At 48.5% G+C, this 14,257-nt stretch overlaps 1 protein-coding gene, 1 long non-coding RNA gene and 1 pseudogene across 4 annotated transcripts in view; 1 reads left to right on the forward strand and 2 right to left on the reverse strand.

Annotated features, from left to right (window-relative positions):
• Positions 1–4,907: 4,907 nt before the first annotated feature.
• Positions 4,908–6,266, reverse strand: LOC310839559 (dynactin subunit 6 pseudogene; annotated as a pseudogene). Its single transcript has 3 exons — positions 6,262–6,266; positions 5,713–5,944; positions 4,908–5,621 (listed from the first exon to the last, which is right to left on the reverse strand). The product of its transcript is annotated as a dynactin subunit 6 pseudogene (transcript).
• A 149-nt stretch (positions 6,267–6,415) lies between these two features.
• On the reverse strand, positions 6,416–13,517 carry LOC310840112. Its single transcript, XR_014561811.1, has 3 exons — positions 13,395–13,517; positions 7,562–8,104; positions 6,416–7,527 (listed from the first exon to the last, which is right to left on the reverse strand). It is a non-coding gene; the product is annotated as an uncharacterized lncRNA (long non-coding RNA).
• The window catches only part of ITGA5 (integrin subunit alpha 5), a 72,062-nt gene continuing 70,485 nt past the window's right edge, over positions 12,681–14,257 (forward strand). For both annotated transcript variants that reach the window (XM_083729185.1, XM_083729186.1), the window contains exon 1: positions 12,681–13,004. In XM_083729185.1, the coding sequence (XP_083585311.1) occupies positions 12,859–13,004 (146 nt within the window). In that variant the 5' untranslated portion in view covers positions 12,681–12,858. The remainder of the gene's footprint in view (positions 13,005–14,257) is intronic.

The following is a 14,257-nucleotide window of genomic DNA, read 5'->3' on the forward strand; positions in this document are numbered from 1 at the left end:
TGTTGTCATTTTGCCTTTTCTGTATGTATGGTTTCAAAAGGAAGAAGGGGGAATAAGATCAGATGTTTAAACATTTCCTCCCCATAGTTTCAACTGCCATCAGTGGGAGAAAGTCACTGCAGCTGGAAGCATGGGTCACACAAATGTGAAGCTTGGCAACATTTCAGAATCCAAATTCGCGATGTCAAAATGTTTTGAGACACTTTTAAAAACTAAGCAAAATGCGTAAATATTGTTTATTCATCCGAGGCAATACTGCTAAGCACCACCTGCCAAATTCAGTAGTGCAATTCCATTTTCCCAGTGTGTCTTTGCAAAAGCACAATACAGTAGGCTGCAAACCTATGAACAGGGTCGCCAGCTGACCAAAACAAAACGATATCATCTGCTAATGTCTGCTGTTTAAAGTACAAGAACATGGATTGATTTTTTAAAAAACCCAATGGGAAACCAGGATTCACTGAGGACAACAGACAACTGAGAGTATCCAAGGAAGGATCTAGGCGTGGTCTAGCAGCTGAGTGAGCCATTCACACAAGCACACCGCTCACTTTCACATCCCCTTTTTCATGGTGGTTGGTTGGTTGCTGGGGAATTTGTTTGCAAACAGATGTCTGCCTGCTGTTTCCTGCCAGGCCCAAGATTTGCCATGGCTGCCACCACCACAAATAGTCCCAACACTTTTGCTCATAGGAGATGCTCACCATGCTGGTGGCAATGAGGGTGTGGCAGGGTAGCTCAGAGAGGGACTGACGAAATCCTGACAATAGCAGAGAACCAGACACCGAGAACACTGGAGTAGAAACATGACCACCAGCTTAGGCCGTTTTAAGCAGGGTGGCCGGACGCAAAAGGCAAGAGGGCTCCCGGAATGTCAGCTTCCACCTGCTGAAAGTCTCTTCTATGCAACGATCGCAGGTGCAGGAGCCCCCTGCCCTCTTGGGCATTGAGCTACCTCAGCTTTCAAAGGGGGACTAGGCAGTGATTTAAAGCAAGGGCAGGGAACCTTTGTAGGTCAAGGGCCAGATACGCAATGTTCTGGGGGCCACATGCTGGCAGAGGAAAAAGTGGACAGAGCACCAAATGTGGATTTTACCTTCTGTTTATTCACACTCACCCCACTGCCCCCCCTGGGTACAACCATGCCCCCTGATGTTGATGGAGGACAGTTTGCACAATGGTGGAGCATATGCTACCTTTGGGGGGGGGCACAGGGGGCAGGGAGTGGAAGGAGCCCGCTGCAGCTGCACCAGCCCAGCCCTCACCGCTGCTTCAAGGGCACCCGCACACCTCGCTGGCAGCCCTGTGTGGCTGAGGTTGGAGTGTCCAATCTACTGACCACTGTGGTCCATGCATTGGTCATATTGAGGCTGGATTACTGCAGTGTGGTCCATGTGGGGCTGCCCCTGGACCTGGTTCAGAAGCTCCAACTGGTGCAGGCCTGCTGATGGAGGCATCTGGGTGAGAACATGTGACGCCATTGTTAAAACAGCCGTACTGGAAGCTCCAACTACTACAGAGTCAGGTTCAATGTCCTTGTATGAATTTACAAAGCCCTGATCTGCCCTGTGAACTTCGGGTGAAGGGTCATATGGTCTTTCTTCTATTGTTTTATGCAGTGCCTTTTTTCTAAAAAAATGTTTAGGGGTACTCTCATTTTGACTCAAGAAAATCACCATTTTATGGTTCAAACTGGGAAAATAAATACAGTAAATGGACAAAAGTACAAAGATTCACAAAATGTTTAGGGGTTGAGTGCGCAACCCCAGAGTGGTCTGCAGCTGGACCTAATGGTCAGGGATACCTTTACCTTTTATGTGTCCCACCCCCCCCCCCCCAGAAAAAAGCACTGGTTTTATGAATGATTGTTTTAAGTCGTTCTGATATTTATTATGAAAAGAGGGATATAAATGTTCTCATAAATGAATAAGTCGGGATCCATGGGCCTCATTTCCCCCTGTGGGTGCTGGTCTGCACCCAGCCATCAACACCTCCACAGAGCCCTAATTATATATTTTTGTGAGCTTAATTGTGAGCACTTTCAGGAGCCAATCTTGACAGAAGAGTGGTGTATGAATAAAATAAAGATGCTCCCTCCCTCCACAAGAGAATGCTCCTCGTGGTCTTTCATCTTTAAAGAACAGCCAGCCTCTGCCCTATCAATACTTCTATGGGAGACGCTCTGCAAACACCTCTAAGACCCTAAAATGAGCCCTGCCAGGTCAGGCCAATGCCCATCCAGCCCGGCATCCTGTCCTCCCAGTGGCCAAGCAGGAGAGGCAAACCTGGAGCGTGTCTGGCCACAAGGGCCACGTGAGCTAAGGGTTTGTAGCAGGAAGGTCAGTGGGCCAGCTGCTCTGACGGGGGGGGGGACCATCGGCTCCCCAAATGCTGCGGAAGTACGACTCCCGCCATCCCAAGCTATTTGCCATCCTTGCTAGGACTGAAGGGAGTTATACACGTATTGTTATGGTTTCAGCTACACAAATAAATAACAACAACAACAGCAATGATGGGAGTTGTAGTACAGCAACATCTGAAGGACATCTCCTTCTTCTGGGCTGTGGCATCAAAATCAGGGCTCCCGTCTTGCTCCCTCTCCCTCTCAGCTGCCAAGAGATAACATTGCAAACGGCACCCTGCAGACATTTTGTGCCCTGAAGTTACATTATCTCATACTTTGGACTTGGCTGGGGGTTCCCTTGCCAAAAAAGCTGGCCATTTATTGCCATATAAGCTGCTGTGAACTTCCTGAAGGAAGAGGTGATATATGTGTGATAAATAAATAAGTCATAACTTCCTGGCAGGCTCCAGGCCTGGCTTGTCTTTTGCATTCTGTAAACTTTGGAGCCTGCATCTGTCTGGTACAGAAGCCTCATCCCAAAGGCACTGAAGCTCTTTGAAGCAACCATGGTGGGCATCCCACTGCAGAGGTGTGAGAAATGGCCGCTGTATGTGAGACAAGAGTTGAAGTATAATTGAGAGGGGCTATATTTGGCCTTGTTCCAGAATGGAGAACTTGTGGCCCTCCAGATATGGTTGGACTGCAACTCCCATCATCCCCTGACCATTGGCCATGTTCACTGGGGCTGATGGGAGTTGGAGTCCTTCAACATCTGGAAGGCCACAGATTCCCCACTGCAGGCCTACTTCTTTCTGAGTTGGTAAAAATGTTTTCTTGGGGGGCGTGTACCACTTCTGACTACCACTGAGGTACCACTTCTGACTGCTCACATACTTGATACTCCTTGCAAAAAAACTTTCCTGTTGACCATGGTCACATCCACACTATCCATTTAAAGCACGTTTAAACTACTTCAGCAGTCACGGCTTCCCGTAAAGCAGATGTGGGGAATCTTTGGCCCTCCAGATGTTGCTGGACTACCACTCCCATGAGCCTCAGCAAGTATAGATAGTGGTCAGGGATGACAGGAGTTATAGTTCAGTTGCATCTGGAGAGCCAAGGCACCTGCCCTAAAGGGGACTGTAGTTTACCCCTGACAGAGCTACAATTCCCAGTACCCTTAGCAAACTGCAGTTCCCAGGATTCCTTGGGAGAAGCCATGGGCTTCAATTGGGCAGTGGCAATGTGATCCTGGAATCAACAGAAATTCAGGAGCAGAGGGGTGGCACTTGTAAAGTCTGGCAACTGGGGAGTGGCGTCTAACACCTTTGCTGCTCCCTCTCTCCACTTTCCACAGAGCCAGAAGTTGTGAGAGGCAGGAGCTGTGGCCCTCGAGGGACTTACTTCTTCTGCAGCCATGGCCAGGCCAGGAAACTTAGCTGCAGAGTGACAGGCAAATGCATCCGAACTCAGAGCATTGGGAAACTGCATCAGTCGTGGCATGTCAAACGGCTCACTGCTCCTGTGCCACCTCCTGCCTGTGGGGGCATTGACATGCACTAGGTCTGGAATGGGGCAGGACGGGGCGGTGGTGTTATACAAAAATTGGGGGTTGGCTTTTACAGCCCAGCTCCCCCAAGGGACACATTATCCCCTAAGTCCATTATTGGTAAGAGAAGAATGGATGGAGGCAGGAATCAGCAGAAGAAAAGCAAAAAAGATCCTTATTTCCCATTGCAACAGAGTTCCCCCCCCCCAGTAGTGGTGAGGGCATGTGAGCATCAGATCCACGACAGTGGATGCAGGTATACACACTGCAGTATCTCCCCCCCCCCCCACACCCCACTGCTGGGAGGGGCTGTGGCTCAGGGGCAGAACATCATCTTTCATGCAGAAAGTCGCAGGTTCAATCCCTGGCATCTCCAGGCTGGGGTGGGACAGAAGCCCTGGAGAGCCGCTGCCAGTCAGAGTAGACAGTACAGTGGTACCTCGGGTTAAGTACTTAATTCGTTCCGGAGCTCCGTACTTAAGCTGAAACTGTTCTTAACCTGAAGCACCACTTTAGCTAATGGGGCCTCCCGCTGCCGCCATGCTGCCGGAGCACAATTTCTGTTCTCATCCTGAAGCAAAGTTCTTAACCTGAAGCACTATTTCTGGGTTAGCAGAGTCTGTAACCTGAAGCGTATGTAACCTGAAGCATATGTAACCTGAAGCATATGTAACCCAAGGTACCACTGTACTTAGCCAGATGGACCAATGGTCTGACTCAAGCTGTGTCTGCATGGCATTTTATTCTAGAATGAATGGGGACTGAATGCTTTCTTATCTACTGTTGTAAACAAAATATGCCCTGATTCCCTTATGGGGGACACAATAGCCCTTACAGAGTCCTTTGTAGGTTCTCCATCGGTCAGAGAAAATAACAGAGGCCAACCAGAGAATATTGAGAAGTAAAGCAGCTAGTAAGCCTGATCTTTATTAAAGCAGTTGCAACTGGGTGCTCCCCTCACACGCAGGAAAGGAGGAGGACCCCGAACAAAGGTGTGCAAGGGTTTATAAAGACTTTTGAAATTGCCCACCCTCAAACTCCAGACCACTCCCAGAAACATCATACATACATCACAGAAGGGCTGTAGGCCAGGACCACCTCCCCCAATACATCATACATACATCACAGGGGGTGGACTACAACAGAATCCTGAGTGTGTTGTTTATCTCCTGTCTGGCAAGTTACTTGATTGCATTATCTGGGTTTTGGCCACTCTTTTTTCTTTTTAATTTTTCATCATTTTCATAAATAACATTATGTTGCACAGTGGAATGAATGAGCATGTAAGTTAAGTGAGTTAGTTCTTGCGGACACAAGAGTCCTGAAAGCACTGCAGTTCTGGTAAGCATGCTGGGAGAAGGGTGTCTTCAACTCTTCACAGGAGTAGGAGTTGGTTTCATGGCTTTTTAAAGATGGTGATAGTTTGGCAGGATTTCCATTAGGAAGTCCAGCTGCAATGTTTGTGGCTGAGGCCGCTCAGTCTGCACTCGCCGAAGACAGTCAGCTCCACAGATGACCATGTTTTCAGGGATGACTTCGCAGGTGTTGACACTTCAGCAGGCTCCAAGGATGCAGCCGCTCATCAAAATCACGTTCCTACCCACAAATGCTTTGGACTCAGTTACATTGTTGTCTCCTATTTTCATTGCCTGGGAATAACAGCCAACTTCAAAGACATTGTTGGTGCCAACATTGTTTGGCTCCAACCTCCTCTGTATCAGGGGTAATGTTTTCAGGATAAACAACAAAATTCCTTCCAGTAGCACCTTAAAGACCAACTAAGTTAGTTCTTGGTATGAGCTTTCTTGTGCATGCACACTTCTTCAGGATAGTCATTTATGATCACTGCCTGTTCTTCTATGAGGTTACCTTCCCCAGTTACTATTGATCCAGCTTCTGCAATGATCCGTGCTTTGGGGTGAATGATGGTCCTAGGCCCAATTGTCACATCACCCTTGATTTCACTCTCGACACAGACAGCAGCTCCAGGAGCAGTCTTTACACTCTTCTGCGCCTTCTCTGCCCTCTTGCCCGCCCTCTCCTTTTGGCCACTCTTTTGTTATTATAACTACTTAATTCCTGAATCTAGGTCACAGTTCACAGGCTCACCCTATTCACACCTTAAATGTGCCCTTAAGGCAGGATTTGTGGGCACAAAGACAATGGGGAAGGGTTTTTTTTTCATTTCTTCCCTCCTTGCAGAGAAACATTTGGTCAGTTTGGGAGAGTCAAAATGGTTTCAGGACTGTACTGTTTCAAATATGTGGTTTATGGATTTATGTACGTGTTTGCCTTGTACATTTAATTTATATATTTGAGACCTTAAATTCTTAGAACACTACACAGGCAACACACAGGCAAGACCTACTGCATATTTCCGCCTGCCTTCTTGAGAAAGCAGCTTTCTTCCAAAAATAAAAGCTCATCGCAGATTGATTCTGCACTACCGCCCCCCAGCACAGATGTAGGCACCTGTGGTAACTGTGGGTGTATCTGCACTGGTCCAATGATTTTGTGGGTGCGCAAGCGCCTTGTATCAAAGTAACAGCAGTTGTATCGGCTTTCCAAAGCAAATGAATCCTAACTCAGATTCTGGTTCATAGATAAAGACGTCTGTTTGCAGCTTACAGCTTCTTTCTCTTTGGTTTCCCAGGATGCCAGAGGAAGATTAGGTCTTCATGCTGCCTCTGAGTAGCTGCTCAGTGGAATGCCATCTACCACACCCTGAGCCCCCAAAGGAAATGGGGGGTGAGGTGTGAAAGTCAACATGCTGCAGCGCCAAGTGAAGCTGACCCCTAGTGGCCACGTTTGGAATGACGCGTGTTTATTGCAGCCGCCCAGAACCATTCTAGAGAGGACAGAGGGACTCTCAGCGATGGGAGGAGAAGACAGTTGGAGTAACAAAAACCAGAACCTTTGGACTCAATTAAGGAGGGCTGGCGAAATGGAAAATGAAGCCATCCACAGCCGAAGCGGATGTGAGAGGACGTTAAGCAGCGTGCGCAGCTGAAGAGAAAGAGGGTTTGCTGCTACTTTGGTTTCCTCCAAAGGAATTGCCTACGAGTACAAAGCCTGGCGGGAAGTGGTCCCTCTTCCAGAATGAGGGGGGAATTCTGTCCTATGATGGGAAACTCACAAAATAGCTAAAATGCTGCCCTGTGGTTGTGTGTGGGAGCCAGCTTCATTTAATGTAGGGGTATACATACAAGCTTTTGAGTTACCCTTAGAAAGTATGGAAATGCAGTAGTGAGAGCAAGAGGCCAGGGGCTGCATTACCTGCAACTATGTTTAGTCACCTCAGTTACATAGATAGCAAGTTTAACACACTCACACTCACATGGTATACAATTATTATTATTATTATTATTATTATTATTATTATTATTATTTTGCTATATGTTACAACTGAGCAGCTGCCCTCAGCCCACATACTGTAGCACCAAGATATTTAATGGTGCATGTCTGGTGATGAGATTGTAATGCAGGAAGCCTCTTCTCTTTTGTTTTTTGGAGTGCAAGGTAGGCTTGGGGTGGGGGCGCTGAGCCCCTGCCTGAAGGTGGGGAGGCCCTGCAGGCAGCTGGTGTCCCGCTTGGCAGGTCAGAAATTGTGCTGACTAGGGTGTTCATGGTCAGACTCCGGTTCTGCCGACATACACGACCCCTGGCACTGGACCGTCACCTCCCTGGGACAAACACCTTGCAGCGGGATGATCAGGCACGTCACTTATCAGTGAAACATGCAAAGAAAAGTGCCAGGGATGTTGATGGCTCAGTATCAATAAATAATAAGACAAATGAAATCACTTCTCCTAAATGTCAACAGACACACCCAAGTGAGCTGCCAGAGCATTTTTCAGAGCTATGGAGGCCATTCCAGTAACAATCAGAGGCAGGGCAGAGACTTGGAGCCAGAATTCCTGGCTTTGGTATTAGTATCTGGAAAAGGAATGGGGAGGGTGTAGTTTCCGACTGATTCAAAAGGTGGTGTGGGTGTTTGTTTCTCTTGTTTTAGCAGCCCCCTTTTTGTGCTCTTCACTTTAAATTAAGATTATTAACCACTGAAGGGGACTGCAGATTAATCTGTAGTTCCAAGGGGAGGGAGAGCAAGCTGCTGTCACTTCTTTGAATAGACAAGGGCCCTTTACAGCAGGTGAAAATTCAACAGGTGAAGCACTCTTCTCCATGACAGGAAATGGAAAGAAGCAGAAGTCCTAGAAAAGGAAGAATGGATACAAAAACTTATGGAATATGCAGAAATTGTGAAACGTGCCAGAAGAATAAGAAATCAAAATAACAAACTCTTTAAAAAAGAATGGAAACAGATAAATTGTAAACAGATAAAAACATGAGCAGGATTATTGTAATAACCTGCAGTTTTATAAGAGTATATATTTACAGTAGATAATTAAACAAGTAAATTAAATGAATTTGGATATGCAGAAGATATGAAAAAAATTAAGGAACTACAGAAAGGGGGAAGGAAGTCAGATTTTGAAATGTTAAACGGATTGTAAAATTAATGAAATGTATAAATTTAAAAAGTATAAATAAAAAAGGAAAAAAGGAAGAGATTTTCTTTTGTATTTTGCCTACCACCCATGGATACTATAGGATCCATGAAAGGAAAATATGAGTAATGACCCCAGTTGTTTAGATTTTCAGTAGAAAAAGGAGTGCCCTGCATTTAGTTTTGAAAAAGTTTTCCTTAAAACCACACAGGGCAGCCTAGACGCAACCCTTGACTCTCCTAGGTCCAGAAGTGAGGAGATTGCCAAGGGTTACTTTGTACTGAGAGAAAGAGTGTCGTGCTCACATGGGGTATTTTCTTTATTATTATTTCTCATGGAGGACTAAAAAAAGAGAAGAGAACTTGGCAGAATGCTGCAGAAATGGATGGTTGCCCAGATCTCCCCAAACGGGGGACTGAGCTAGCGCTAGAAAAGTAAAGGTGAGAAAGTCATCACCCCAGCAGGACAGGATGCTCCTCTCAAGTTCTCCAAGCTCCAGCAGGCGAGGCTTTGTCCATCCTTTCCTAGTCAAGCCCCAGGGCGGGGTGTCAGCAGACAGAATTCTGCATTTGACTCTGGCTAACTGAGATCATGGAAAATAATAACAGCAACACACCCACCCTTCCAAATGTTGCAAAACATTTGCTTAGGCAAAAGCCTCGGGGAACATTGTGAGGCTGCCTGGTGGGTATGAGAATCTATTCCCAGAGCCTGCAGATTGTGTGGCCCAAACACAGGTGCCATGGATCCCCACACCTGACTCAGATGCAAAGCAGCATGGGAAAACATTGCTGCCTTCTGATGCCCTATCACCCCACATCCTGTCTTAGATCAGATCAGACTATTCAGGCACCTACCTCAGAATGGTCTGCACTGGCTGTGAATGTCTCTGCAGGGTTTGAGGCAAGGGACATTCCCAGCCCTGCCAGGAGACGGCAGGGACCGAACCTGGGAGCTTCTGCATGCAAAGCAGAATCTCTATCGCTGAGCTATGGCTCTTCCTCTGCTTTGAATGTCTGTGCACAGTGTCATTCGGAAAGGAAGGAAGAAAGGAAGGAAGGAAGGAAGGAAGGAAGGAAGGAAGGAAGGAAGGAAGGAAGAGGCATCCTCCTACATGCGTGCAGAGTGCCTTTCTCAAAAACTTGGAATACACTGGGTTTTCAGTCATAACGTTTGGCATTGAGATAGTTCATTCCAAAAGTGCTGAAGACTCAGCAGAACATGATTCCAGCAGAATAGCCTCACCAGAACAGTCCTGTAGGGCAGAGCATTATTATCACCATATTTCAGGTACAAGGTCAGGAGGACAGGGGTTAGTTGCCTCAGGGCTCCCTCACACTTCCTTTTGTGCTGTGTTTCTAGACACGGTTCTGGGTTTAAAAGCTCCATTCTATGATTCTGTGCCAAAGTAGTGTGTGTTTTTTGTCCTGACACTTTCCCTGGGAAAACCTGCATTTTACCGCTCACTTGTAGCCGTTTGTCTCATGCAGTGGTAAAATGTGGGTGTTCCTGGGGAAAGTGCTGGGACTAAAACAAAAGCAAAACCAGTCAGACAGAGAGCTTTAAAATGCAGACCTGTGGCTGGAAAGCATAGTTAAAAGGAAGTGAGAAGGAGCCTTTCATCTACCTAATGCTGCCTAGTGGCTAGCCCGTGGCTCACTGGATGTCGCTGGACTCCAGCTCCCATCATCCCTGATCACTGGCCATGCTAGTTGGGGCTAATGGGAGCTGGAGTCCAGCGACACCTTGGGAGCCACAGGTTCCTCACTCGCTGACCAGTGGCATGTGGTCAGTGGACTAGGGGGACTAGGCTACTCCTCTAAATGCTCCTGGTAAATTAGAATATTAAAGTATTAAAGCCTGACACCTCCTTCCCCAAACCCAGGAAGCTTCTGCCCAGGGAGGGAGGGAGGTGCAATGGTCGTGCGCACGACATCTCCCCCATTGCCCCCTCAAGCCTCTGGCCCCAACTGTTCCTCTATGAAAAATGTCACTGCATGCCACTGCCACTGAGCTAGTGAGGTCATAGGTATAAACACTATCTAAAAACAGGAGCTGGGGATGTGCAGTGCACTAGACAAGGGGCTGCACATCCTCTGCCTCTCCTCTGTAATTCAAGCAGTACCCTTCATCGCTGACATCACCTTACTTAAACAGGGCACCTGCACCTCTTCAGGACTATACAGAACTTGCATCCTGCCAACCCAGCTGCCTAGATGTAGAATTTAGAAGCAGGAGAAGAGATGTCTCATTAGTTGCTGGTTTAACCAACTCCAATTCTGCCTTGATAAGAGGTAAATTCCTGAATCCGAAGATAAATAAGGGTTTTCCAATCTGACCAAACTTCCTTCCTTATGCTGAATACAGTAAAACTTAATTGGAATAAAGGGACTCAGTCCTGGAGTGCCCCTAAGCATGTGCAGAGTACCATTGTCAGTTCCCTCACAGCAAGACTATAGATGTAATGATGTGTGCGATGAAGCATTAGAAAAAGCCTCACTTCTTTTTTAAAGTTTTAAACCAAGGAGACCTCTTAGGAAGCTAGTGTATTGCTTTTATTTTATTGTTCTTTTTTATAAATAAATAATATTCCCAAATCTCAATTTTAAACAGATCACAATCTGACAGCACTATATGTCTCCTCAGAACCTCATTCAAGAGAGATCATACCCAGAAAAAGTGTGCATAGGATTTTAACCTGGGAGCTGTTAACCATCTCTGCCTCTCAGATGTGGTTGGGACTCCCACTCCCATGAGGCCCGCTAGGCATGGCCAAAGATCAGAGATGATGGGAACTGTAGTCCAATGACATCTGAAGGGCTATGTAGGTTTCGTATCCTTGCACTGATTAAAGGAGAGGGTGCCTAGCTCAGTGAGCGATGGCTTCTCCAAATAGAAGGATTTGGATGCCTTGGGCTGTGTGCACACTGTACTTTTAAAGCACACATTTTCACTCAGAGAATCCTGGGCACTGTAGTTTGTGAAGGGCTGGTGGGGATTGTGACTCTGCAAGGGATAATCTCAGGGCTTTATATCAGCTGGAACTCACCGGACTCAGTTCTGGCCCCTCTCAGGTGGGCGCCATTGTTGTTATAAGAGAACAAGGGAGGCATTCGTGGTGATAAACTACAGTGGTACCTCAGGTTACAGACTCCACTAACCCAGAAATAGTACCTCGGGTTAAGAACTTTGCTTCAGGATGAGAACAGAAATCATGCTCCGGCGGTGCAGTGGCAGCGGAAGGCCCCATTAGCTAATGTGGTGCTTCAGGTTAAGAACAGTTTCAGGTTAAGAACAGACCTCCGGAACGAATTAAATACTTAACTCGAGGTACCACTGTACTGGATAAACTACAGTGCCCAGAATTCTTCCGGGGGGGGGGGGTGCTTCACATGCTCCTTCAAGCTGAGCACAGTGTGAATGCAGCCTTGCCCCTGGAATCCAACAACACTTGGAGGGTAACAGGAAGTGAGATGACCTGTGAACAGAGGCACTGGGGGCTGACTGATCGTTCAAATGCGTTTAAGTCAGCGAATGTATCATTGGGAGAGAAAACCTGGTGCAAGGGAGTGGGCAGGGTTGTCCAAATCTGGTTATTAGACACATGCGTTTAATACAGTGATCAGATTGTCTAGAACCCCATCGTCATGCAAATGGCACTCTCCTCTGTGCGAGCTCCTGGTTATCCGAACACTTTAGGATTTGGGGGCATCCCTCTGCTCCAGCAACACCCCCCGGAAAAAACCCCTGTCCAATTCAAACACAGCCCTCTAGATTTTTATTTGAGGGGCGGGGAGTTAAAACCTGACTCGGTTTATTAAATTTCGTTTCACTCGGTTGACTCTTAACTGCGTTTTCATGGTAACGCAGGGCAACCAATCACAACCAAACCCTTTCGACCCAAAAAAATTGGCACAGAGTGCTCGATTTCCTTCAAGCAAGGAAAACCCCAATGTGACATCATCAGTTCTTGCAAAACCGGAGAACTTTAACGCCGCTTGCAAAACGGAGCAGTTAATTTTTTGGGGGGGAGAACTCGCTTTGTGTGTGCGCGCGCGTGGTTGTTGTTGTGTGTGTTTTAAGGTGTGTGGGGGAGTTTAAAGCCAAATCTAGAACTCAAAACTTTTTCCAAATATTCATCAGAGCTGTTCCTGGCTCCCCTCCAAAATTCGCAGCGCTGGCAGTTTAATGAGATCCATCCTGCCCACCCCCTGTCCCGTCGAGGTGGGGGCGGGCGGGCGGGAGGGAGGGAGACTCCTCCTTTTTGTGAGTCATTCTCGGGCGAGGGAGGGAAGGAGGGGAGGCGGCGAGCCTCCGGAGCACTCACGTTCCGGGCGGGTTGGAGAAAGAAGACTTGGGCGAGCGACCATCCGGAGCGCCGGCTGGGATTTTGCTCCGGCCTCTCAGCCCATCCACCGAGCCCCCCTTCTCTCCACCCCGCACCCCCAGGCCCAGCTATGTTGCCCCGGGCCCTGCTCTTCCTCTTCGGCGTGCCCTGCGCTTGGGGCTTCAACCTGGACGCCGAGGCGCCGGCGCTTTTCCGCGGCCCCCCCGGCAGCTCCTTTGGCTTCTCGGTGGACTTTTACCTCCCGGACGCGCAGAGGTAAGGCGAGGCAAGGGCCGGGGGACACACTTGGTGGGTGTATATTTTTTGCGGAGGGGCATAGCGGGACAACTTTCACTCTCTTCACATACACCCCCGCATTAATCCGGGGACTCGGATTGTCTGTGAAAATGGGAGTGGAGGTGGGGATACTTGATCGAGGGACGTGCGCGCACATCATCCAAGGTGCAGGAGATTTAGCAAAGCTTGGATAAGAAGTTAGAAAGGGAAACGAAATGGAATTGGCTCCGATTGAATTGGCTTCGGAAAGTGTATTCTCTCTCTCCACTCCCCCCCCGCCCCGCACGACTCCACAAATCACGCCCCCCTCCCTCGGCTGGCCCGCCGCCCGTTCCCTCTTCCAGCCCCACTAAGTGGTTGCAGACCCACCGTGCCCCGCCTGGTGCGTTTCCTCCCAGCCCGCTCCCGTTACTCGGGATCTCCGCCCCGCGCACTCCCCTCGGGCGACGGCGCCGCTGCTGCTGTTCGCGGGAGAGACGCGCGCTGGCCCAGCCCGCCGCAGGCGAGACGGGAGGATTTTCCGTGCGCGCCCCCCTCGCCTCGCCGCTCTCCGTGCGCCCCCAACAGGCTCCCAACGAAGCATTTCCTGTAATCGGAGCTCCGTCCCGCCGCTCTTGTTCCAGCGATTGGGGGGGGGGGGAGAACAGAAGAAGGGGGTCGGCTTGGGGTTGAATGAGCTGGAGTTGGGGGTGGAGAGAGAGACGCACAGTCGGTACCAAACCTTTTGTCGGGACCAGGACTAGGGAAGTGGGTCTCTAGCTTGGGACAAAGCGGAGAAGGAGGGTGGGAGCCTGATTGTTTCTCTTCTCTTCTCTCTCTCTCTCTCTCTCACACACACACACACACAAAGGTGTGCTTAGTGAAGTAGCAAAGTTACTGTACTTACTTTCCTTGCTCCACTCAGGCTTTTCATATGGTGTTTTGGGGGAATGGGCAGGTGGGTGGGGAGGAATTTGGCAAGGCAAAATGCTGAAGATCCTGCTCTGGATCTCCTTTCCTACATTTGAGAGAGGGCCCTTATTTGCATCTGTTTGGACGCAGCAGGTCCCAGGTGTTCATTCTTTAGCATCCTCCATCGGGCTGGGAAAGATTGCTTCTCTGAAACCCCCAGGGGAGCTGCTGCCAGTCAGTGTAGACAGTACTGAGCTAGAGGGATCGGTGGTCTGACTCAGTGTAAAGCATCTTATGTGGTGGCTGATGAGCAGAGCATCCAGCTAATCCTCCCTGGACTT

This window comes from Podarcis gaigeae (assembly GCF_964106915.1).
Source record: "Podarcis gaigeae genome assembly, chromosome: 2".
In the NCBI taxonomy this organism is placed as follows: domain Eukaryota; kingdom Metazoa; phylum Chordata; class Lepidosauria; order Squamata; family Lacertidae; genus Podarcis; species Podarcis gaigeae.